Below are 24757 nucleotides of genomic sequence, written 5' to 3' on the forward strand. Positions count from 1 at the left end.
AACTAAAAGAAACCCACCCAAAATGAGATCTTTTTCGGAACAACTCCCATGCCTGAAACACCTAGATCACCAGCACTAGGATCCGAGAATGTGGTTAGAGAGTAGCTTTAATGAGCTGGCTTGGCAGACCCACAAAAGGTCTCAATCTATTTGAAAATCTATCTCAACATATGAGAATTTACCTGCTCCTACACTACAATTCCAGCTCCTGGATGTGCAACCACCCTTCTGCGTGTCTGCTCTAGCAGCGGCTGCTCAGAGGGCTTGTTTCATGGGATTTGTTGTAAAAAGCCTGCCTGTCCATATCCTTCTTTTTTAACATCAGTCTAGGAACTCTCATTTATGCAGTGCTATGGAGATGGTTGTCATGACAGGAGAATTGTGACTTCCAGAAGGGAATACAGAGGAGCAGATGTCCATCAGTCTGGCCACTCGTGTAATCATCACATAAGGAAATTTCTAAGAGCTATACCACCATTTCAGATTTCTCAGTCAAGTTTTTACAGCTAAAGTTGCTGAATTGCCTGTGTATTGAGTGGGTGATTCAAAAGCACATTCCCAGCTCCAAACTCCTGAGCTAAGGAAAATGTCCCCGTTTGCATATAACCCATATGAAGACCCTGGGGTTTTGTTCTACTTGATTCTAGCCAAAGGCCGGTATCACTAATCACCTCCTTGCTGCTCACATTAGCAGCAACTTTTGCCCAGGTACAAGTACAGGCAAATCTTGGGCTGTGCACAGTGCAGCTGGCCTTGGCCTTTGCTGGTCCCAGTCCCTGTCACATGCTGCAGGCAGGCCTGAGCCAAAGCCCTTTGATTAAAACAGGGTTTCCTGAGGCTTCCCGAGGCTTGCCTTTGGTGTGCTCCACCTGCCAAGGAGAATGCAAACAAAATTTGATTCCCAGTCCGGATAATGCTGCTCTAACACAGATCAGCCTGCGTGCATTCGGAATTGCAGCAAGTGGGGCTATTTGTCCTCCTCCAAGCCTCCTTTGCTGGCTTAGGTGTTGCATTTCCCCTTTTCCTGTCACCCATGCAAGTGTTCACTCTGGTGGCTTTTAAGTAAAGACAAGCCAGAGTAAAGGACACGAACACTTGTGCATGAACAGCTCACAAGTGCCCAGGTGGGAAGAGCCCCCCGAGTGCTCAAGAACAGGAAGGTAAAGAAATATTAAGGCCGATCAAAAGAAAGGGCACAGAGTAAGCAATGCTGATGTGGGTCATTCTCCCCTGTGCAAGCACTTAGGTGCGTTTACAGAGGAGGAGACAGTCTTCCTAGGGCAAGAGAGCAACAGGGGCAGTTCTTAGGATATGGATAGGAAACTGGCACCTGGAAGCACAGGGAATTTACTCTTGTTTCTTAGCACAGCCTCTGTCAGTAACTGCATCCTTACTGCACACCAGGTGCATTATTCCAGCACCAGGACCTCTCTGCACTCTCATCCTTTTCCTCTTACCAAAAAGAGCTCACAGGACAAAGATGATTAATCTCATTTTGCAGGCACACAAACTGAGGCAACGAGGAAGCTGAAAGGAGTAATAAAACCCATGCCAGCCAGCGGGCCTGGCAGTTGTGCTTCCCCTCCTCCAGAAGGTTTTTGTGCATGGAAAATCACTAGCGAGAACAAGAAGCACTCCTCCCAAGTCCCAGGAGAGAGGATGCTTGGATTTCTCACTCCCAGACGGTGGAGCAGCCCAAAAACATACAGCCACAGAGACCCAGCAGTCTTTAGAAGAAGCCTGGGGAAGTTAATGGAGTCAGCTATATCTGTGATCTTTATCTGAGTCGCTCTGATCTCCCCACACAGCCCTGTCTGCGGGGATGCCATGCGCCTCCGCCATGTCCTCCGGGGATGAGCCCCCAGCTGCCAGACAGCAGAGGGCAGGCAGCAGCACAGGGGGCAGGTGTGTCTCTGGCACAGCTGGCCTCGCTCCCTGGCCCAAACCAAACACCAAACCACGCTGGACTTGCAGCCATTATCAAAGGAAACGTCAGAGTCACCAGGCCAGACTGCAAGGAAAGAAGCTGTAATCCTCGGCTTCTCTCCGTTTCCCTTATTCTCCTTTGTTCAAAAATTCTTAGCGGTTATAAATGTAAAACCCTTTGGTTTTAGCAGCTGTCATTGCAAATGCAGCTTCTGCAGATTCACAAGTCATTCTTCCAAGAAAATCACAAACTGATGAGTTTGGGGAAAGAAAACAGGTTTTTTCCTTTCTGCACTTTTACCCAGCAGAGCAAACTAAGCCACTGGATTTCCCTGCTGGACTTTGCTTTAATTGAATAACATAGCAAGTTCTCATTTCCCTCTTTGAACTCCATCATCCCCAATACACCTTGGAGAGCAACGTTTCTGACTGTGCCCTGCCAATCCCTCTGCAAGGTACAGCATGGGAACATGCGATTTTGGAGACCTTGTGACTGCTGTGGTCAGGTGCCTTGGGTCAGAGAGGGGATAGCAAGGAGGCAAGCAATGTACATAAAGCAAAGTAATGCTGAGGGAAAACCCGGCGTAATACTGACTTGACTTGCACTGAAGTGTGCCAGGCTGGGCTCAGTGAGACGTGGCAGTCTGAGTCTACAGAGGCAGTGCAGCTGAGGGAGAATCACTTACCTCCAAGGCTGCATCTGAAAGAGACAAGGGGATCTCTATAAATGGGCCTGCAAGAGACCATCACAGTAAAAATATGAGATAGCACCTAAGAGCTAGAAATACAAACACACAGGCAAGCACTTAAGTAGTGATGCAAGAGCTGATGGAAAAATCAAAATGGAAAAATGTGGTTTCTTCAGGCTGAAGTGAGAGAGGAGCAGCTCTTGTCTTTCCTGTGCTAACAGTGCTGAGCTGTGCCTTACAGCATGTCCCAGCCGAGGATCCACGGAGCAGCTCAGCCAGCGTGCTTAACCAGATTTTCCACCACACCTTTGGGCTGCAGCACACTGTCATTATATCATGCATGCCAGAAATATCTCAGTAAAGACAGGATAAAGGAACCAAGGGACCTGTTCCTGACTTTGTTCACTGGAGCTAGCAACAGCTCTGCTTGGCTCCTGGGGGCTGTTCTGGAGGGGTGAGGCCAGCCAGTCCTCACACACCTCCCTGCTCGTTTTCTGTAAGCAAGGCCCAGTATCTGCCATGATAGGGCAGGATAGTGTCCACGTTGTTACAGGGCACACAGGGCTCTTCCATCCCCGGGGTCAGCCTGTGCCTCAGACAAGTTGTGTCTGCAGCCACGTGTGGGACAGTGCATGTAAACATCCTGAGATACAGAGGTGCTACTGCATGCAATTCCCTTGCAGACAGATTTCAGATTCAGAAAGAGAAAATAGCCCAAAACCTGGACAACTGCAGAATCCTTGGCCAGCGCAGAATCTACTGGGCTTGGCAAAGTAAAACAACAACAAAACCTGCACGTTACTTGTGAGCAACTTCAGCAAAGTGTACCTGCACAGCTCAGCTAGGTTCCAGGGAGGCCAAATTCCTGTACACAGACTCGCATTTCAACAGGATTCCACGGCCTGCCTGCTCCATCACCCACGTTCTGAACGGCCTCTCAGTTCACAACACTTTTCAATAACTTAGGAAAAGTTTGGGGTTCATCCCATTCATCTGGAAGGGGGCTGGGGGTTTCACAGCTCATGTTTTGCCTAGCCCCAGCCACAATTATTAGCTCATGTTTTTCTTCCATGACCCACACAACCCCCCAAATGGAAAAGCATGCGTCTTTCTATAGGATGAGCCCTGTCATTAATATCAGGAGATCATGTCTTACACTTTCCTCATTCCTTTCTTCTGAGTAAGGCCTTCTTTTGCAAATAGACAAGTGAGGGAGAAAAGAAAAGGAAGTCAAACAACTCCTTCACTGCCACACAATATGCTAATGTCCCCAGAATATTTGTTTGGGGTTTGTTTGAGCCCAATCAAATGGCTTTGCTTGACCAGGACCAAGGCCTTATTTCAACCTGTAGCTGGGCTGACACAGGGCCTTTGATGTCCTTCTTGCAGGACATTCAGACCACTCATAGCTGTCTGGTTGCAGCACTGTGAAAAACAGCCTGGCTGCATAGTTCAACCCTTAGAGCAGAGGAAGGTCAGGCAGCACCTCAGCAACATTGACACATCCAGGTTAGTCCACCATAAACTGAATGCTTTGGCATATACAGGTGAAGCTTGCTTGTGCACAAAACACCTTCTCCTTCCACTTCCTAAGCTGAAGTCAGCACAAAAGCCCAACTTCTGGGCTGCACAAGAGCAGCCCGTGCTGGGAGGCAGAGGCATCATTCCTAACTCTGCCCAACTCTGCAGTCTCTACCTCTCCACTAGTTTACTCTTTTTCTGTGGGCTGGCCTTACAGTGCTTGTTATTGCTCCACCTCAGATGTACTTGTCAGGTGGCTTCACCAAGACCATACCAACTCTATTTCTGCTTTCCCTGCTTTTCAGTGGCACCCAGCCTTGGCTCAGAATCTTGACATATTTCCTCCACACCCAGACTCATGGCAGGTCCTCACTGTCTCCTGCTGAAACCAAGAGCCCATTAAGAACTTCTGTCCTCCCAGCTGGGCTTGGTCCTCTCACTCACCACATTCCTGGAGTACACCTTAAAAACCCCAGAGATTTGCACACAGACACAATCACAGGGGAAACAAAGAACAAACAAACATCAGGACACAGTAAGCTGCAAAGGGCCCAGGTAAACCCAAACATGAGTGCAGTTATCTACCTGTACTTCCCTGCCTCTCCAACACAGAAGAAGAACTTGATGAAATGTTGATAACATTTGTTAGTAAGAGCACTGGCCTCTTCTGCAGCTAAGCTCTACACTTGTTTCCCAATGAGTATCTGTTAAGCACTTACACTGGAGGTGAGCAGAGCTGCCAGGTCTTGCTGTCTCTTACAGTGGTGAGACATTCAGTGAGTTCACAGGAGGTGATGGGACCAGATCCACAGCTGCAGAGCAGCATTTTCAGAAGTCTTCAGCATGGGCCCAACTCTGCCCTGTGGAGATCAATGGGGGAACACCACAATTAATAACTTCAGGGTGTGCTCCTGGCTTTGGAAAACCGACCATAGATTTCAGCAGGACTTGTGCTGTCGTCCGTGAAACTTGGACCAAACAATGTGGTTACGCTGCACCTGCATTTTGCCTTAAAGGATCCCAAACTATTTATAGTCACTTGTGTTATACTTTGAGGTGTGTTCGGGTGGATAAGCAACAAGGACAAAGCCAGGCACCCAAGTCACCTCACTGCAAACAAAGATATCTTCAATAATGTGCAGAGCAGAGAGAACGAGCAGGCCTGTGCACACATACATGCTGCCCTGTCCCCACTGGGGAGCCTGGAGAACTCTCACCTCACAGTAGTTGTTCTCTTGTGACCTTTTCACTTGGCCAAGTGAAAACACTCCCAAACACAACAAATTGTAATCTTTTATTCAGAACAAATAACTTCCTGAGCGACTTCTTTTTTCATTTTACAGGGAAGAAAAATAACAAAATTTAAAAACTGATCATTTTAAAAATAATTCAAAGATTTTTGTATTGAAAAGACTGAAATTAGACCTTACTACAACTTTTCTTTTTCCCTGGACTAACTTCACAGATCTGCTAGACAGCCACTGTGATCGGATGAAAGAACAGCAGCATGCTCCCCAATAAAACCTCTCACCTGTAATCACAGTCAGACCAGCAGCCACTGGCACTTGACTAAAGCCAGGTACTTTACCAATAACCCTCACTGATGATCCTAGGGCAGAATTTCCCCTGCAGTCTCCCCATGTGAGATTATATGCTAATCAAAGAAAAACAATGCAAGTGTTAGGCTGTTTTTCTTTACCTCTAAAACAAACATAGAAGCCTTCAGATCACACCCATTGTTTCACATAGCTGAACCTTCTCACGTGAACTTCGCTGTCTGCGGCAGCTGTGTGTGCTGACAGCAGGGAGGTCACTTGGGGTCCTTGCTGCTCGCCCTGAGCAGCACAGCACACTGGCTGCGCTCCCTACAGGGCTTGTGGCTGCCACATCTGACTACACTTCCTCATCTTGTGCCATGTCCTAAAATTAGAAGGGAAAACCCAAATGCCACCTCTAATATTGTACAGCAAAGGAAAGACCAAACAAGAAGACCCCAAGCCCTTCCCTTTCCAGCACAGACTTTCCAGAGTGATACTCAACCCCCTCTGAGATCCTTTACCTTCATCATCCAAACAACTGCTTTTGCAACAAAGGCCATTCTGAAAGGTGCCCTGAATCTCAGACATGCTCCAATACGACAAAAGAAAGAGACATTTTGTTGTTGTTACTTACACTGAAGGAATATGAAAAAACAGAAGAGGAAAAGTCACTTCTAGATTAACTGAAGCAAAGGGAAACAGTCAGCACAGCTAGTGCACAGTAGGTGCCATTGATTCCCAGGGTTTCCACGGTTTGTTTCTCCTCCTCTGTTGGAAAATGTTGTCCACACAGAATTTGAGGCCTCTGGATATTTGCCCAGGATTTCTAGATGTCCTACAGGTGAGTCAGGGCATTAGTTCTCCAGAAGTCACAGCCATGTCTGCAACACACACACAAACCCTCAGCCAAACTATCAGTTTCTGAGTCACTGTGAGAGACAGTATCTGCTTTATTTATGTGGTTCTCATTTGAGTGCTGGAGTCCCTGGGAAGCACAGTACTTGACTGGATTGCAGAGGCCAAAAGAGAAGCCCAGCATCCTGAAAGGAAGTGGAGTGGGACGGCACCGGTACAGAGCGCTGGTCCAAAGGGCCCACAGCATCCAGACTCTGCCATGGTGTGTCTCAGGGACATCTTTAGAAGGAAACTTTGATCTCTGCAGTCAGCGCCTTTTTCTGGAGTTCTCCTTTCAGTGGCTCCTTGATTTTAAAGCCATGCATATTCCAAGCCAGGCCGTACTAAAAATAGGATTTCTTACTAAGAATGGCACTGGCATTAATCACTTTATGCTCCTTTCTCATCCCATGCTACGTTGCCACACCTCCAGCTGGAGGAGTGTGCTGCAGTAATCATCCACAACTATGTGCTTCTGTGAGCAAGTTTTGAACCTTTGCCATCCTTTGGAAGCTCCCACCGTTTTTTCTTTCATGTGCTAATACAGTTCAGCGGCTTATCTCCTTTCACATCCTTGGGGCACACCTCTCTCAGACAGTACACTGACAACCCAACCAAGTGGGAAAAACACACAGGAGATGGAGCTGTCCCTTTCCTCCCCCTTGCAGCTTGAGCCAAAATGCAGCACTCAGCTGAAAGGGATGCTGTTCTTACTTGCATCCAGGAGGAAACAATTTGCCCTACTGGGAAGCTACTGCATCCTTGGGCTTGGACCATCAGCTACACCCCTCCAAGTGCTAATCAGTTACTAGTGAGGAGGCTTTCAGGCTTTCCTAGTGGGAGGGACACTTTCCCAGCTCACTTTCACCAGATGCAGGGTACCACTCCTCCTCAGTATGTCTGGAAAGGGTTTGGGAGGTGGGACATATCTCTGCCCAGTGTAGTTTTGTACTCAACCTCCCTACATGGGGATTTGAGAGGTTTTTTTTCAGCTTTCTTTTACACATCACTTCCAAGTGCAAGAAAGTGTTTGCTCCTGGCCATCCACGACAGAGGTGCAGCCAGTGCCAGAGCTGACTGTCACTTACTTGCTCTGATAAGGGGTTAAATATGTACAGGTAAACCTGGGCGTATGTTCATAATGCAGGTGGCAGTGATACTTGAAAGGAGGCACCTTTCTTTGTTCCCTTAATGATTCATTCATTGCGAGTGTGGGAATTAACCTATATAAAAATTTTGCTACTAAGTAGATACACCTAGATCCTGAAATAGTGGATGGGTGAGAACCAGTTGCAGAGCCTCTGCACATTGTCCTGGTAGCACAGAAAGAAACAAACCCACAGCAGTAGGCTAGGAAGAGAAGACTGCAAGGCATTTCTCAGAGCAAATTCTCTTTACCTCCTGTTTTCCAGTGACTCACCAGAATTCCTACAGGGCTGCAGGAGACACCCCTGAGAAATGCCAGAGCTGACTGAGACCTTCACCTGGGCTCTCTCTTCTGGGGGCTAAACTCTGACAGCTGAGCCTAACTAACACAGCTCAGACTACCAGGCAGACACACTCTGGGTGCAGCAGCACTGGGAGGAAGGTGTGGGATTGCATCAGGAAGACAATATGAACAGGGAGGTCGGCTTTCCAAGCCTGGCTCTGTGCCTCCTTTGTACACTGCAGTTCACACCTCATCTGCTGGGAGGTGGAGAAGAAATAGTTCTGTATTGAAGGCATGTCACTAATGGACAATTTGGCTCTCACCTGGCCAAAGGAGGATAGAAACCTTGCTGGGAGGCTGTGCAGAGCAGGGTGAAATCTCCAGACTAACTCCTGTACTCCTAGTATTGTCTGATTCTGTTGGAAAAACCTTCAAGGCTCAACAATGGATCAGCCTAATATTGCTTACAGAGGACAGATCGGTACTGATTTATGCACTGGAAGCTATAAATTCCATGAGCACCAGAGCAGCCATGCGGGTGGACAGAAGCACGAGGCAATGGTCATTGCCCTGCTCCCGGTTTCCTACAGCTTTGAAAGGAGGTCACAAAGTGCTCCTGTTGCAGATTGGTGAGGTCTTGGTTGCTCAACCTCTTCAGGAAAGGCTCCACAGGGAGAAGTAATGCCTCAGACACTGCAAGACCCGCCTACACATTGCTGGAACCTCCAGCCAAACGTCCCTCACCACAACAACCAGAGCACCCAGCTTTGGAGAAAAAGACAGGAATAACTTAGAGAACACTTTCATGAAGGAGACAGGAAAGAGGTCCTGGAGAGGCATCATTATCCCACTGTATCTGGGCCCGGATATCAGAGCAGTGCTGTTACACTTTACAGGATTGCCAATGGCCACAAATTAACAAATTAGAAACGTGCAAACAGACCTGAGGCTCACGGGACATCCTGCAACTGTCAGGTCTTTGTACCAGGGATGAACTCCCCACTTAGCTGTGCTGATTCTCTGAGAGGGCACAGCACATTTCATAGATCTGACAGGAGTGCTGAGAAAAGGATGATTAGAAGTGTGAAGTATCACCAATCTCAGCTCCTTAGGGAAGGGAAAGCAGAAGGCCGGGGTTCCTGAGGAAACACAGCTTACAAGGGCACATGTGTGGGGGGAACAGCTATTGACATACATAGTGCCCACAGAGACACAGCAAGGAAGAACAGGAGGTACCAAGGGGCTACACTCTGAGCAGAATAAAACCTTCCCAGCAGAGCAGCACAGAAAAAACCACCTGCAGTGGATCTTTGGTGCCCAGTACCCCAGCGCTGGTGCCCCCATGGCATCAGGCAGGTGCTGCAGATCTCTGTGCTGCAGTGAGCCCTGCGAGCACAGCACGGTGTCTGTGCACTCTGGGAGGCCGGGCCAGGCAGACACGCCACGCCAGGTCACGCAGAAGGTGTGTGGGCACAGCAACCCAATGCAAAGCACTCTCTTGTGTGGCATATCCTGTTTCTCCCCAAGACATGTACAAGCCGTGCTCAGCCGCGCTCGTGGGTGATACCATCTGTTTAATCACTGCTCTCTGCTACAAAGTCATCCCAGATGCTTTGCATCGGAGAAACCTTTTCCAGCAATCATTAGTGGGGCAGGGGGGTGAAGAAGAAGGGATCGTCAGGCTGCTTTTTGCATAGGTCGTGGCTTTAGTTAACAGCCTCCCCTCAAACCCTGCTTCCTGCTCCCCTCTCCCCTGGTAACTGTGAGTCTCCCTACACTTCACTTCGGGAGCTACTGTACAGGAACATTTCATAAACAGGCCTGAGGGTTTGTCTGCTGCCTGTCCTACTTCCTTCAGAGCACACGAGATCATCTGGGCTGGAATGTCAGCCCATATCCTGCTCCCGTGCTGCCTGGAGATGAGAGATGGAAACCTACCTGCTGCTGCTACTGACTTCTCACTCGTTCTCTGGCTCCCAGCTTAAGCCACACTACAACTGGCAGACAGACCTCTCAAATCTTGACGCTGATTCAAAATTAGGAAAGCAAATAAAGTTAAGTCTCGCTCTATTCTAAAGGCTTTATAGTAATATTTAGGTCACAGACTCAACTCCATCCCTGGTCCTGGGGGCTATAAATGCCCTTACTCCAAAGAAGCAGGTGAAACTTCAGGTTCCCAGGCCATGCCTCCACAGCAGAAGCCAGTCCTTTGTGTAACTGGGCATCTCCAGGGACCAGCCCCTGAATGGAGTGCCTCACAGTACCAGGGAAACGTATGTACTCAGACCTGATGTGCACGAGTACAAGTGAAAAAACCCAAAACTTCAAGCTCCCACAAAGCTTCACACCAAAACATAAGTGTTCATCAGACCAAAGGCTACAGCTGTTTCCTCACTGAAGCACCATAGCTGATAGAAAGGTTCACAGTAAAGTCATGAGCACTGATAACCCTGCACAAAGCAGCCAGTCCGAGACAGCCCTTCTGAAAGGCTGGAGTGCTTTCCATAAAATTATCTGCAGCATCAGCTGTTAATCATCACAGACCAATTGATCTCATCTTGTACTAAACAAGGGCCTGGCTCATCCTTGTTTTGATAGATGCTAGCCTGTGATAGTCCTATAGTTAAGAGAGTATGGCTTGATAGCACTTTTCTGCTGTTTCACTTATCACTTCACGCTGAACCTAGCTTGAGAGCCCAGAGCAACATTAACCTGCTTTGCTTTTGCCAGCTAACAGCTGTTCTACTTTCAGGATCGTTGGATCACCCAGGTTTTGGTGAGGTAAGTGGATGTCCTTGCAGGAGCTCTTGTGGGAGGAGCTTTGGAAAACCAGTTAGGACAGGTCCCGCCAGCCCTGGGAGCATTCCTGCTCCCATGCTGATGCAACTGGATCCAATCTCCTGGCAGACCAGCTGGCTGCTTTCCAAAGAGCTCCCTCCAGACTGGCTTGCACACTGAGCCCAGGGGATGGTTGTGATGAAATTTGAGCGAGGGGACACAACGCTTTCAGCCTTCATTAAAGGTGGGAACACTTGATGAAGATAATGCTGTTATTAATTGGCTCCTCCCAAGCCTTGCTCTGCTGTGAGTTTACCATTCTGTGGAGCATCTCCCCAGCACCAGCAAGGCCCTGGATGTTGAATCATAGTTTTGAACCATAGTGCAATCACTTGGGATGTCTGAGTGGGATTCGTTTGGAGACTCTTGTGCAACACTGGTGTGAGATGGAAAAGCACAGAGTTAGTTCAGTGGCAACACTCAACCTACTCCCACTCAGGATCCAGTGTGTAACAGCTTTATGTCACATGCTCTGCACCAGAGCAGGGACTGAAACACATCCTGAAGATGAAACAGCCTAACAGTGAGCATTGTTTAAGTACAATCAGAACCAGCTAAAACCAGAAACAAGGTTTCAGCAGAGAGAAAGATGCTAATTCAAGCCACGTGTTCAGACAACATTCTTGATCCACTAAAGGCCTCAGTTACCTACGGATGCCTTCTGAATGAAAGGTCCTTTTGGCACAAGCCAAGTTCATCTCAACAAAAAGAATTATGAAATGCTTTAATTGTGTCTTAAAGCAGAATTTTTCAGAGGGCAGCAAAAAGATGGGATCTTGTGAACATGCTGTTTTCCTTGGGTTCCCACTAAATCCACGACAAAACTCAGGCTGATGTTCCTAGGACCCAGGTGAGATAGGGCTGATGATGAGCACCCCACCATCACTGTTCAGCTCCTGTACCAACTTTTCCTGTGATAGTTTTGCTAACAGACACACGTTGTTGAGTCTTGCACTGCTTGCTCATTAGCATTGCAAGTGATTTCTTATGTAAATCGCATCAGCCCACAGAAAAACCAGTTCAATTCCAGTCTGCATTGCTGGGGTGGACATGGAACAGAGGAAAAGTGTTAACGTTCTTTTTTCCTTTTTTTTTAAAGTAGAAAACCCAAGACCAACCATAAAAAGCAGTCACTGCCTATCTTCCACTATAAGCAGAAATCCCCTCACATCTGTAGAAAGACCTTCCCAAATACAAAACTCCACTGGCTATTTTTTTGCAGGTACTGTCACCAAGCTTGCACCTACGACAGCAGTTTCTGTGCACCTAATTAGAGGTTCGAAACCCCGACGACCATTTTTGTCTGTGGACCTCATGTCTTCTTTCAAATATTTCTCTTTTAAAGGCATGGCTACATAGCTAAGGGCACCATATCTTTTCTATGTGATGTCTCATAACCTCATAAGACGGTAAATGTGACCGAGAAAAATAGGTGTGCAGCCATGCTAAGGGGATCCCAGTGCAGAAAGGGAAGAGATGCTTCCTGCGAAAGGCCCTGCAACTGGTGTGCACTGGCACTGTGACATGCACTTAGACAGCACAGGGGTCATTCCTTAATACAGTCTCAGTATTCCTTATCGTGCCTGTGGTATGAGACAAGTGGTCCATTATTCTGGTCCATTTTGCTCAACCCTGCTACTCTATCCGTCCACCTCACTCCTCTCTTTCCAGCTCAAATCCCAACTGCTGCTGTCTTTTCCAGGCAACATGCTATAGTGCTTCCCTAGAACACCTCACAGGACTGACACACATCACTACCGTGCATGTATTTGAAAAGCTTTCATCATAAATGAGGGGGACCGAGACCTGACGGAACGTTTGTTGCCCTAAGCCCTGGTTTGGTTTTGCTGCGCTCTGCTCCACCCAGGAGGTGTCTACCTTTCATCCCCAACAGTAATCATCCCCAGGCATGAGGCACGCAAGTGCCTTTTAACTGCAAGGAGCCAGATACGGTCTGAAAGCAATGCAGACAAGTATCAATGGGAGCCACATTAACTCTGTACATAACCAAATTACACTTGGAAGTTTCATTTGAAACTCCACCTGCATTTGCTGTGTGCATCTCCGATAATTTCTAAGCATAAATGACACTACTTAAACACGAGGACAAACAGTGCAAGAAAAGGGCAGTCTTGTGGGTAAAACCTGGGACAGCCACCAGGCTCAGCCCTTGTTCCATCACCAACAATTCAAATTACCACCCCAGCAGGGATGCAAGGAGAGGAAGGGAGACAAGACATTGATTGGCCTGAGATGTTGCTGAGATACTACAACTCTGCACTGACAGGAGCTGCGGTGCTCTAATAGAGACATTTTAAAATCAATGCCTTGCTTTCAACTTCTAAAAGTAATTTCTATTAACTTTTTTTTTTTAACTAGTTACCTGCAGTGCTGAAAAGATTTCCTTTCCTAAGCAAAAAGAATATAACTAATGGTACAGCATCAGCAGCACTTTTATCATCGGGAAGAAGAGCAGGTTTCCAGCACCACCCACAAACCAATCCAGCCTCTGACTTGCTGTCTGATGCCCAAATACAAAATCATTGCAGCAGTGCAGGGAAAAAACACAGCCAAAGAAGGTAACTATTTTCCAAGGTCTGGAACAAAGCATCAAAAGGCAGGAACCCGTAGGCAGTCAGAAGCAATGGCAGTGTTCTCTGACTTGGGGTGTATGGTGTTGGAACAAGGCTATGACATCTAGGTTAAGACATAACTTGGAAATGCTGGATTACTTCAGACTCCCAGACTATTTAGCTATGCTTTCTGTCCCAAGATGCAAAGAAAACAGACTGCATCATTTCAGTGAAAAAGTGCTGAGCTAAGAATTGGCTATTTTTCTCAAGCATAGGCAAAAAGATATAGCTTAATGACATAAAAAGCCTACAAATGAAAACTTGTTCTTTCTCAAAAAAAAAAAAAAATGCACTGACTGTCCTTACTAGGCAAATACATTTGGAAAGCATTCTCTGCTTTGGACTTGGAAGATGTTGGAGGTAGCACATTCCTCGATCGAAGAAGGCACAAATGCTGCCTCCTTGGCTATGGGCCTATACAGAAAGCAAACAAGAGCTGTGCCCTGTGACACTCACTGGCGTAGCTGCCTCAACCAAGCGACTCCCGAGTCACTGGCAAAGCCAGACCTGCAGTAAAGGAGGATCACGGGCTCATCAAAGGTGTAACCCACAGAGGAACGATAGGTATGCACATCTTTATTCACAAAATGAGAAGGAAGCTAGGTTTGCTTATTAAGGACTGTCTGACCCTTCTGTCCACTGATCTGTCTCATGTGAACAGAGTCCAACAGGGACAGCAAAAGGCAGCCCTTGCTCCTCGCACATGCTCACTCACTGCCTTCAGCAGTCAGGAAGGACACACAGCCACAGCTTGCTATCCAAGACAATACCTCAAGAGCCGGGGGCATGCAAGAGGGCTCTGTCAAGTGGGACATACTGTTAGTGCATCAAGACACCCCCTCCAAAGCCAGCCAAGCATCTGCCTCAGTTCACAGCCTTACTTTCGGGCGTGCCTACTCAAGGAGTTTACTGAAGTGTCAGTAGAGCTAGGCAAGTATATTGCTATAAAAAACACCCAACATCTTGTAAGGACTCAAACCTTTACATCAGCTATTGGAAATGGCATCAAACGACTCAAATGGGGGTGAAGCAAACCACCGCACAGCTGTCTGCGATCACTGACAGTACAAACACCTTTAGAGATGTCCATGCGCATCTGGATTTACCCAGGAAAACTTCTTACATTCAGAGTCACAGCTGCTGCTGCTCTGAGGGAAAAGCGGCACACTGGGAGGTGGGCAGGAGGAGGGAAGCAGAGCCCAGAAGCAGACAGGAAGCTCCCTGGTCACGGACAACTGCAAACCTCAAAAGCTCCATTAAGTGCCCAATGGATAACACTGTCATGAGCTATCGTCCTTTCCACAATAGTCACAGAGAACAAAACGTTCAGGAAAGACAAAAGAATCGTGCAACAAGGCATGATCATCATATTAACCCCGGATACTGACCTGGATATCAAAAATACCTTGCCATATCAGCCCTGTGTGCAGCAAATTGTGCAAGCACATGAGGCTCCTCCCTCAGGTCTTAGCTGAAGCAGCTGCAAGTGAGAAGGGCACAGATGCTCTCCGCTGGAAGCAGCGTTGTCAATGGAAGCTCAAGAAAAATCTGGAGGCCTTAATTTATTAATAAGATGTGCAACCAGAAATCCAGGCATGCTCAGTGAGACCAAGGTAACACCCTGCTGAGGGGAGAAAGTCAAAAGCCAGATGATGAACATCCTGAAGAGCAGACCTGGCTGTGCAGGATCAACAATAAAAATTATCTTGGCCCTTGCCTTGCAGCAAATCAGATTTTCTTGTCACACCAGCACATCATCCTTGGACAGCAAGAGACTTCCAGACCCATCCATTGTGGGTTCTTTTAAGCAACCAACCCACTGGACACTGTAGGCCTAGATGGTGTTTGTGCATCACACTTCTGTTCAGAAGCTTGGAGAACGCTGCTATTAGCCAGGGCCATAGTAGAAAAAACACATTACTGCTTGCTAGAATTTGTAATTGAGTCAAGCATCATGAAGGAAATTTTTACTTTCTTATTTATAAATCAGTTCTGGATTTATGATTACCTATGCCATTCACGGACAGGGAGATTTGCCCTCAGTTCCCTGCACTCAAATTCCCAAACACAGCAAACAGTTCCAAGTGCTCAACAAGCCACCACAGGGAACACTGGAGCATCACCTCTCAGGCACAGCAAAGCTCTGCTAGCAAGAGCTACAGCAGTGCTGGATGTGACTGCCCAAGAGCAAAGCACAAAGAAGAGCTCTGCAGCAGAGTGGCCGCACCACCTCTCAGAAAACCTGGCTCTAACCTAAATCCCTAGAGAGGAGCAAGTCTTCTATGAAGTTCGCCCTCCGCTGTTGCCTCTCCAGTTCCTAAGCCCTTATTTTTGGAAAATACTTCCCAGCCCGCTTAGTTATCAGGATATTGAAAGTACACAACAGATGCAATCTACAGCTTACACTGTTAGCTTCACTGCAGTCAGGATTAGAAGCTGGGGAAGGAAGACAGAGAACAGCTGTTTACCACGCTAGTGTTGGTTTAGCCTAACAAGTAAAAAACTTGTTACTTCCCCCAAAATGCAGACTAGAGAGAGAAAAGTTTCTGGAAAAGAGTCTAATGGCTTTTAAAAGGGAGTTACAATCCAGCCCTAGTCTCACTAGGCCATGGCCTGGTTACCACTGAGATTAAGCTTGTTTACTCCAAAGAAAAAAAAAAAAAACTTGGCAGGACTGACAGAAACAGCTTTTCTTGCCAGAGCTCTAATAGCAAATGTCTGTGGAAAAGCCACTTGGAGAAATACTGTTTACTCTGGTAATGAAGCAAGTTCCCTGGAATGAAGTCTTGCAATCTTCCCAAGAGATGTTGCAATACCCTACCTGTACCTCAGCTACATACCATACAGGCTGCTCTCAGAGCCTGGGAACTCCCTGGCCCACTCAGGAGGCCAAGGCATCTCAGCAACTCCAGGCAGCACTAAGCTCGAATCCTACACTGGATACACAACCTGCATCCTAATTAAACCTGATAGCCGAGGTGTTTTCTCAGCTCTGCTTCAAGCTAAGCCCCAGCCATCAACATCTCTTGGAGATGCTGATGAAAAAAGGGCCTCAAAGCCTTCTTCTCCATGCCCTTCTTTTTAACCGTATAAAGCCAAACCCTCCTCCTTGAAACTTTCTCTTTTTCAGGCAACTCTGAACTTAGAGCCCAGCTCACTGCTCGAAGGATTTGGAGGGAACATTAGTACATAGCTGGACTAATAAATATCAAGGAAGAAAAGAAATTCCAAGCAGACAGTGGAAGCCAAGGCTCCCTTTCTGCATAGGGAGTAACTGGCCTGAGGCTACGCTGCTTTTCCTCATTTAAGACCAGGTTTCAAGCTGCTGTCCAAATTCTCTGACTACACAGAGATGAAAGGCTCTTGCTGTTCAATATTCCAACTCCTGACTCAAGTGCAAAGGGCTACAACATCTGCTCGAACCTCCGTCTGCCAATGAGATGGCTGACTTAGCCTCTCCCTAATTCAGGAACCAGAAGATCCCTTGTAGCTGAATGAAATGGATTTCTTACCCAAACAGGTACTTGCATTTGTACATTTTGTTTACAAACAGCTCACACTCTTCTAAGAGCACCAAGCCCATGCCTGACACACGGCTGCAGTTCTTCACAGCAGTACTTTGTGCTCCCAAGTGTTGAAATTCTTGCTTTGAGGAGAAACCAAGCTCTAATTTCAAGTGTTTACATGTACTCCTGAGAGCAAGAAAAAAAATCTTACCATGATTAGGTTATGTAAAAAGTTTAATTACAAAATAAATAAGTTCGTTGTGGAAACGTTAAATATTAAAGACATCAATATTTACACATTTACAGAGACAACTTGACAACTAATGGTGTTTCTCTGCTACCAGAAGAATTCTGCTCTGTTTATACAGAACACAATCACTCTTCCAAGAAGAAACTGAACTCAAGTAATCCTCTGTGCACGGAGGACTGCACGGACAGTTAAGAAACCAAGGACACCTGGGTCAGAACAGATTGAGGTAAGATGAGTTCTTCACACCCGAAGGTAGAGCAGAGAGACCACTGCTTGCAAAAGCATCAGGGCCTGAATTAAATTCTTCAAAGGAACAGGTTCTTAGTCAAGTTAAACTGATGGGATCTGATGTGAAGCATTTTATATTTAAGCACTGCTTAAAGCAGCAACAAGTACCTGTTTAACAGAAGTAGCTTTGTGTTTAGAAGAGATAGGTCCAGCCTTATCAGTTGGTTTGAGAATGGATCTTTTTCTTTAGATGCAAAGGCCTTGCATCTACTGTCTCAGCATCCTGAGGAGACTTCATTTTAACTCGGGCTAGCACACACACAGATGAACAGCTCCATTCACACCATGAGTCCTACAGAACAGGGATCACTTCCACACACACAGTAACAGAACCCACGTGTGGCTGTCAAACATCTGTCACCAACGCCCTGCGAGTCACAACTACAGATGAAGGTCTTGGAAGCCAATACTGGACAGGGAGCACAGTGACAACACAATTAGGTTTTTCATCCACTGAGGTCTAGGGAGAGGAGCCATCCCAACCTCTTCCCTTTTTCACTTTGGTAGAGGGAAGGAAGGGAATTTTCTCCCTTCCATCCATTCCGGAAAGCAGCAACAGGCTCTCTCCCTTAGAGTTAGAGCTGCCAAAGGAGACCTACTAAGAGAACAAAGTCCATCCACACAACAGCCGAGACTGGAGCTCTAGCACAGAGAGAGAAGGCTCAGTAGCAGTAGTCTCTAGCAGGTCTTGACAACAGGTCCTGTCCCCCTACGAGCCAGCTCCTTCCCCATGGTTGGGCCAAGATGCAGTGATAACTGGTCTCCTTCGTAAGTGATTCAGCAGCAAGTGGCCTGTTGACATCTCCTTGCAGCAGCCTCTCTCGATGAATCAGGGCTTAGTGGCAACAGCTCCAGCCCACAGTGTCCAGGTGGATGTGTCAGGTAGCCAGAGGTACCCTGCAGCTTGGCATTGGCCACTTGAGAATTGTTCTGTAACGGGCAGACCAGGCACATTAATCACCACGGGAGACACAAGCACCCTGTGCTAGCACCGAGGCAAAGCGACAAGCAAGGCAGGCAGATAAAGGATGTGCACACGCCTGAGGACACTCTGACAGATACTCTTCAGCTTCAAGTAAACTTGGAGCAAAACCCTCCAATTGTCACTGGACAAAGCTAGAAAATACCTACAGCTGACATGTAGCAAAGCAAAACTTAACAGTTTTGCCAGAATTTGTCAGGACTAACTTTTATGGCTTCCTCCTCAGCTTGTAGTTTAACTCCTTTTCAGTAATGGTCCTTGAGTCTGCTGTTACATACAACTGGCCTCAGCAGAGACCAGCTAGCCTGCTCAGTAAAATCCACTAGGCCACTCCCAGAAGCAGTCCACATATGCCAGGGAGCTTCGGACCTCAGTTGCTGTGACAGTATCAAACTCGACTGAGAGGCTATCTGTGGTGCTCACAGAATTCACAGCTTTATTTTGATCCACAGCTTCTGAGCACCAGAAACTTGCACATACTCTCCTTGCAGCAAAGATATGGAAATGCTCAGTTACTTTTCTTCTAAGAGGTGATGATGCTGTGGCACCATATTCCATGACTGAAGCCTACCACTGTTTCCTGCACTACATCTGCTTCTGTCCAGATATTCAGGACTTTTCTTCATAGCTACACTTACCTCAGTACAGCTTCCCTTCCTCATTTGGCCTTTAACACAGACAGAAATTTAACAGAGCTGTTGAACAACTTGTACACTCAAGAAAGTTTGAGAAACCAGAAAACCAAGCTAGCTGCTCACATGTGACCTATGTGTTTCAAGACACTCAGAGCATTAAAAGCAAACACCAGCTCTGCAAAAGAAGCACGCAAGTCCCATACAGCCTGGAAGGACTGGAAGGTGTTTGAAGTCAGCATTCATACCTGCTTTCTCCCCATTTACACACCAACATGGCCATTTCTGTTTTCTTGTCGGAGTTTTTTCCTTTCTTCTTTCTCTTCATACTGAGGACACTTTTTCCTGACCCTGTGGAATTATGGCACGTTAGAGATAATTCTGAACCCTGATGCACATCCTGTTCTCACCAGCCGTCCCCATCCTCTGCAGCAGTTAGATTTATGTTCTTTGAATCCTCAAGCAACTCCTTGGCACCAGGGAGTTTAAAGCAAGACAGTTTTTAAGCATTCAGCATCAAGCAGTATCTTCTAATAAATTTGAGGAACCCCTGTACTAGACGTCAACACTTCTGTCTCACAGAGAGAGAGCGCTTCTTGACTTAAACCAGATTAGGGAGCAAGATGAAGAGAGGTTATTGCTGGGACTGAGCAAAGCACCAGGTGATTTTCTGGGTGACAGATCTCCTAGCGGCTTTAGCTCAAAGCTGCAGAGACCACACTGTCTTCCTCCTCCCCACAGCAGAGCCCTGCAGGCTTCAAATCTAGTCCCTGTCCCTTGAATACATAAGGAAGCCCCTTACTGATTTTCCCTTAATTTCTCTAGTGTTTTCCAGTCACTACTCCAAGCAGCTTCTCTGGATGAGGGTACAGATGAGCACGCTCCCACCTCGTGAGAGTTCAGAACATGAAGCAAATGCACTTCAGAAACTACCAATCATAATTTGCTCTTAGAGCACTGCAGAACTGATTATCTCTCCTAGCAGCAAGGAATGAGGCAGTGTTCAGAGAACAAGTGTTCATCCCAGCATTCTTCAAGTTCAGAGTTAAATATGAAGCAACACTGACATGACAAAAGCATACCTTGTTTCCTGAATTGCAGGAAAAGGTACAGCACGTACCCAGTTCAGTTAATGTGCTTCATCAAGATCTAAAATTAGACTAAACCTTGGAGTTTCCACAATATCCTAAGCCCTACAGTGCTGGAGCTGCAGTGACAGAACCGCAGGACAGTTCCAATATTCCATTTGTTACACGTTTTGAAACACGTACCCAGAAAAGCTCTTGGAATTTATTCTCAACAGGAGTCCAGATTCTGAAAACCCATCACATTGAACTGCAGCAGAAGGGAAAGAGTGTTCCCTTCATATTAACAGCAAGCAGAATTAGGGATCAGCAGCATTTGTCTCCCCACCTGCTTTCCCTTCAAGTGTAAGCATTTAAGCCCAGCGACATCTATTAACAAACAGACTCTGAGAGCTCTGAGGCTCACCCTTAAAGAAGACAGACACCAAAGAGGATAATACTTACTGCACTATCACAATGATAAGTACAGTAATGAAGCTGACGCTCGAGAGCAGGACAGCTACCACTACCAACACAGTCTTTGAGTAGTCTGCCACATCATTCTTCCTTTGAGTCTTCATGAACTGTTCACCACAGCGCTCACCAAAAAAATCCTGATGACACCTGCAAGTAAATATTAACACAAGCTCTTATCAGCTCTTGTGCTGTCTGGAGCCAAGGACACCCACACATACTCAGACCTGACTTTGACATCTTCCGAGTTTCCCATGAATCTCAAGAAGCTCACTTCAGAGCATGTTCATGAAACGCAGTCACTGCTCTAGCACAAGGTTTGTCAGCATTTCAACAAGTCGAGATTAGTTTGGGTGTGATGTTCCAGAAAGACACGCCTTTTCATTCTTTTGGTTTGAGTTTATGACCAACTGATGAGTTCAGTGGCTTGTTATGCATCTCAGATTCCATCATCACTTAAGTTACACGGCAGAGAGATTCTCAGTCAAAAAATGGCAGGAGATGGATCTATACCAAGTTGACACTGATTTTTCCTCTGAGCCCTCACATGCCACTGGCTCACAGCAATGACACCTAACTCACAAGGTACAAGTAACTTACTTGCAGGTCACCATCTGGAGATGTTCTAGGTATATGCATTCTCCATGGATGCAAAAGTTTTTGTATTCCATTTCACAGGGAGTCCCTTTCTTCTTGTTTTTCCCTTTGTTTTTCTTCCTTCTTGATTTGCCAGCATTCTTCTCTCCCCCCCTCTTCGCTGGCTTGGGTTTAACCACAGGTTCAACTGAAAAAAGGACATGATGACTTTGATACCAAGTACTAGAAAGCACGATTCTGAGAAAATGGAATCAAAGAATTTGGTGAGAGCAAGGATGACCATCACCGCAGGAGAACCTGCAACCAGGAAGCACAGGATGCAAGTGAGAATGCTGCTGGGCACCTCACACCCAGCACAAAGGCACCAAGCTCAGCAGCTCATTAAGGCACAACTCTGCTACCCTTCACTCCTGTGCCGTGCAGACCAGAAGCAGCAGGAGCAGATGAGCCAAGAGCCACCAAAGATGAAGAGCAGCAGAGACGCAGGACTGCAGCATTTCACAGCATAAGATACTGGAGTGCAGCAGAACAGCTTCAAGCAAAGGCCTGTAAAGAACAGGGAGCTCATGCTGACAAGCCATCCCGAAGTTTTATGTGGACTCAGATACAAAGGTAACAGCACCGTGTCTCTAAACTCCCCATTTGCATCAGTGATGAAAGGCACTGTAAGTCGCTAGATAGTCCTGGGCACTTGCCGAGGCAAAGCAGCTTGCTATCCCGGTTGGCATACTTGTTTCTCCTAGACAACCTGCAGAGCTGTCTTCAGAAGCAGAGAGCTCCTTTCCAGTTCTCCAACTTTGTGAAAGATGCTGTGTGCAGTGAAGGCGTGAAGGCAGGAGTCTGTGACAGCCAGACCATTTATTCTGCCGCTTACTGCTGCCCCTCATTATCCCAATTAAAACAAACCTCTAGAAGAGTGTGGTTTAAAATCCTGGTGACTTAGCAGCCCTTGGATTTAAGCAAGGGCAATCACGTTGCTTTCGCTGAGGAGAACAAACCAGCCACTGACTAAGGGTCAGAAGCTCCAGAGCTGCCCCATGCAGCAATCAAAGTTCAATAACGCTACTTTGGGCTAATATGACACACAAAGCCTTCGCCAGAACCTGCTCCCTGCACCGCTAGCCCTAACACCGGCCCTGGCAGTGCAACACTGCTGCTCGGGAGTAACAGTTACCCCAGGGATTTAAATAGGCCCTAACAAACACCAGAGCTACTCACAACAGGCTTCAATTTTGCTCTTGTGCTCTGAAGACCTAATGAAAATCATTTCTGGATGATTAATATTTTACCCACAGCTCTATGCATAGAGAAAATCGCCGCAATAGGGCACAACTGGATCTAACTACTTCCTAACCCTGTATTTCTGGTGCCGAGAGCTCGTACAAAGAAACAAGGTGTAGTTCACTGTTGTCTAGACAGCTGATCATTTTCACTTCCAGAGCAACAAGCCTGGCTTGAAGTTACTTAAAAGCAAAATGCCTTCAGCAACCAGAAGTCTGATTAAAATGGTATGAGCTATATTAATATGTAAACGAGGTTCACAGTTCCTGCAGCAAGGTTTCCTGTGCCTGGAAGTGTGAGCTCACTCCTGACAGTCAAAGGTCCCTGTTCCGTCCCGTCTGACTCGATCTTTGGGTTCGCGCTTTCATAATTGAGGCCGCTTCCCTTCCTCCCTCTCCCAGGCTCGGCTTGTCAGCTTGATCTCTGTGTCCCTGTCTGCAGGCTGCACGGCCAGGAAAGCCATCCACAGCTGAATCATAACAGCTTCAAGGTTTATCCACAGATAAACCTCATGCCAAGCAGAAGAGCTGGTCTACAAACCAACCACCTTAGGTAACAAGTCTGGTTTCTGTGCAGCCACCTAGCCAGTAGTTTTACAGGCTAAACTGCTCGATAACACCGACAGGCGCGTTTCCCCCACACATCTTCACGGAGAACTTAAGCACAGGTCCACGAATTCCCCCAAGTGACCACACTTGAGCGTGGTCCCACTTCGTTTGAGAGGTCCTTCAGTCACATTCAAGTCTCAGGGTGCCTCTGCAGGAAAATCTGTAGTCAGATCCACCCGTGAGGCAACAGGGCCAGCCTACTCACACCTACTGAGGCTGAAATCACTTGTAGATACCTGGCTTGCACTGCAAACTACACTTAGCCCAGAACCAACAAAATACTCCCATTCCCACAGTAAGGCGGACTGCTCAGATCTCCTCACAGCTCAGCAAGTGGGCAAATTACAATAAATACACACAACAGCTATTGACAGCGAACCATTGCCCTAAAGATGCTTAACAAACTTTCCTGTGGCCACTTTAAGTCTGCTTTCCCAAGAAAATTTCAGTTGATTCCAATCCAAATAAACCACCATCAGAAACTACTCAGAAAATTCTTGGAGCAAGACAGACAACTTGATGTAACACAAACCTCTAGGGCCAAACAGCACCTATAAACTCCACGGATGCTTCTACACTAAGCAGGTGGTCGCTACCTGACCACAGCCCTCCCGTGAGGTTTATCAGCTGATAAAGCTACACATAGCAAGCGACCAGCTAGCTTGTAGCTTCCACGAACCCTGGGTACAATCACGCCCGGTTTCCACCCCTGACAGCTATTTCCAAAGCAGCAGCTTCAAGCACAAGCACGTTTTTGCTCCGTACTCCACGAGCTAAGCATAGCAGCGTTTACAAGAAAGAAAAGGCGTAAGTCGGGACTAGCAAGTTGCGATATGCCAGCCCCAGCGCCGCCGACTCACCTCGGATCAAGTCGTCCACGATGTACTGGTGGACGGGCGGCGCTTCCTCGTACTCCTCCTCATCCTCCTCGTAGTCAGGGCCCGGCACGGGCTCGCCCTCACGGCTCCCGGGCTCCCGCTCCTCGTGCCGCTGCGGCTCCGTGGCGTTGGGCGAGGACCCGGCGGCCGCACAGTTCGCTTTGAGGGAGGTGAAACGGCGCCGTGAGCCGGGCACAGAAGGAAGGGGTCGCCGCTGGCCGCCTCACTCGCCGCGGGCTCCCTCCCTCACTCCCCTCAGCGCTTTCCCGCCGCCGGCCGCCGCGCGAGAGCCCTCCTCAGGCACGAGCCTCCCCTCAGGCGCGAGCCTCCCCTCAGGCGCGAGCCTCCCCTCAGGCGCGAGCCTCCCCTCAGGCGCGAGGCCCCCCCCCTCAGGCACGAGCCTCCCCTCAGGCGCGAGGCCCCCCCCCTCAGGCACGAGCCTCCCCTCAGGCGCGAGCGCGGGCTCCCCCGAGCCCCGACGTCCCCCGTCCCGTCCCGTCCCGTCCCATGCCGTCGCGTCCCGCACGCACCTGCCAGCACGGCCAGCGCGGCCATCAGCATCACGGCCCGCATTGTCCGTCCTGGGGCGGGCGGCGACAAGAGACACTGAAAGAACGAACGGGGGAAGGAGTCGCCGCAACAGGTGCCGGCGGCGCGCAGCGCTCCATGAGGAGCCGCCCGCCGCCACCGCCCACTTTATGGGCGGCTGGAGCTGGGGGCGCGGACGTG

At 47.8% G+C, this 24757-nt stretch overlaps 1 protein-coding gene across 1 annotated transcript; it reads right to left on the reverse strand.

Moving 5' to 3' along the window:
• Positions 1 to 17190: 17190 nt before the first annotated feature.
• Positions 17191 to 24722, reverse strand: AREG (amphiregulin). The gene is made up of 6 exons (XM_014884859.2): positions 24559 to 24722; positions 24011 to 24187; positions 21265 to 21448; positions 20656 to 20814; positions 19375 to 19477; positions 17191 to 18442 (listed from the first exon to the last, which is right to left on the reverse strand). The coding sequence occupies exons 1-5, from the start codon at positions 24599 to 24601 to the stop codon at positions 19390 to 19392; spliced, it is 651 nt and encodes a 216-aa protein (XP_014740345.2). The 5' UTR covers positions 24602 to 24722; the 3' UTR covers positions 17191 to 18442; positions 19375 to 19389.
• Between the last annotated feature and the right edge of the window lie 35 nt (positions 24723 to 24757).

Source organism: Sturnus vulgaris, chromosome 4 (genome assembly GCF_052056855.1).
Source record: "Sturnus vulgaris isolate bStuVul1 chromosome 4, bStuVul1.hap1, whole genome shotgun sequence".
Taxonomy (NCBI): Eukaryota; Metazoa; Chordata; class Aves; order Passeriformes; family Sturnidae; genus Sturnus; species Sturnus vulgaris.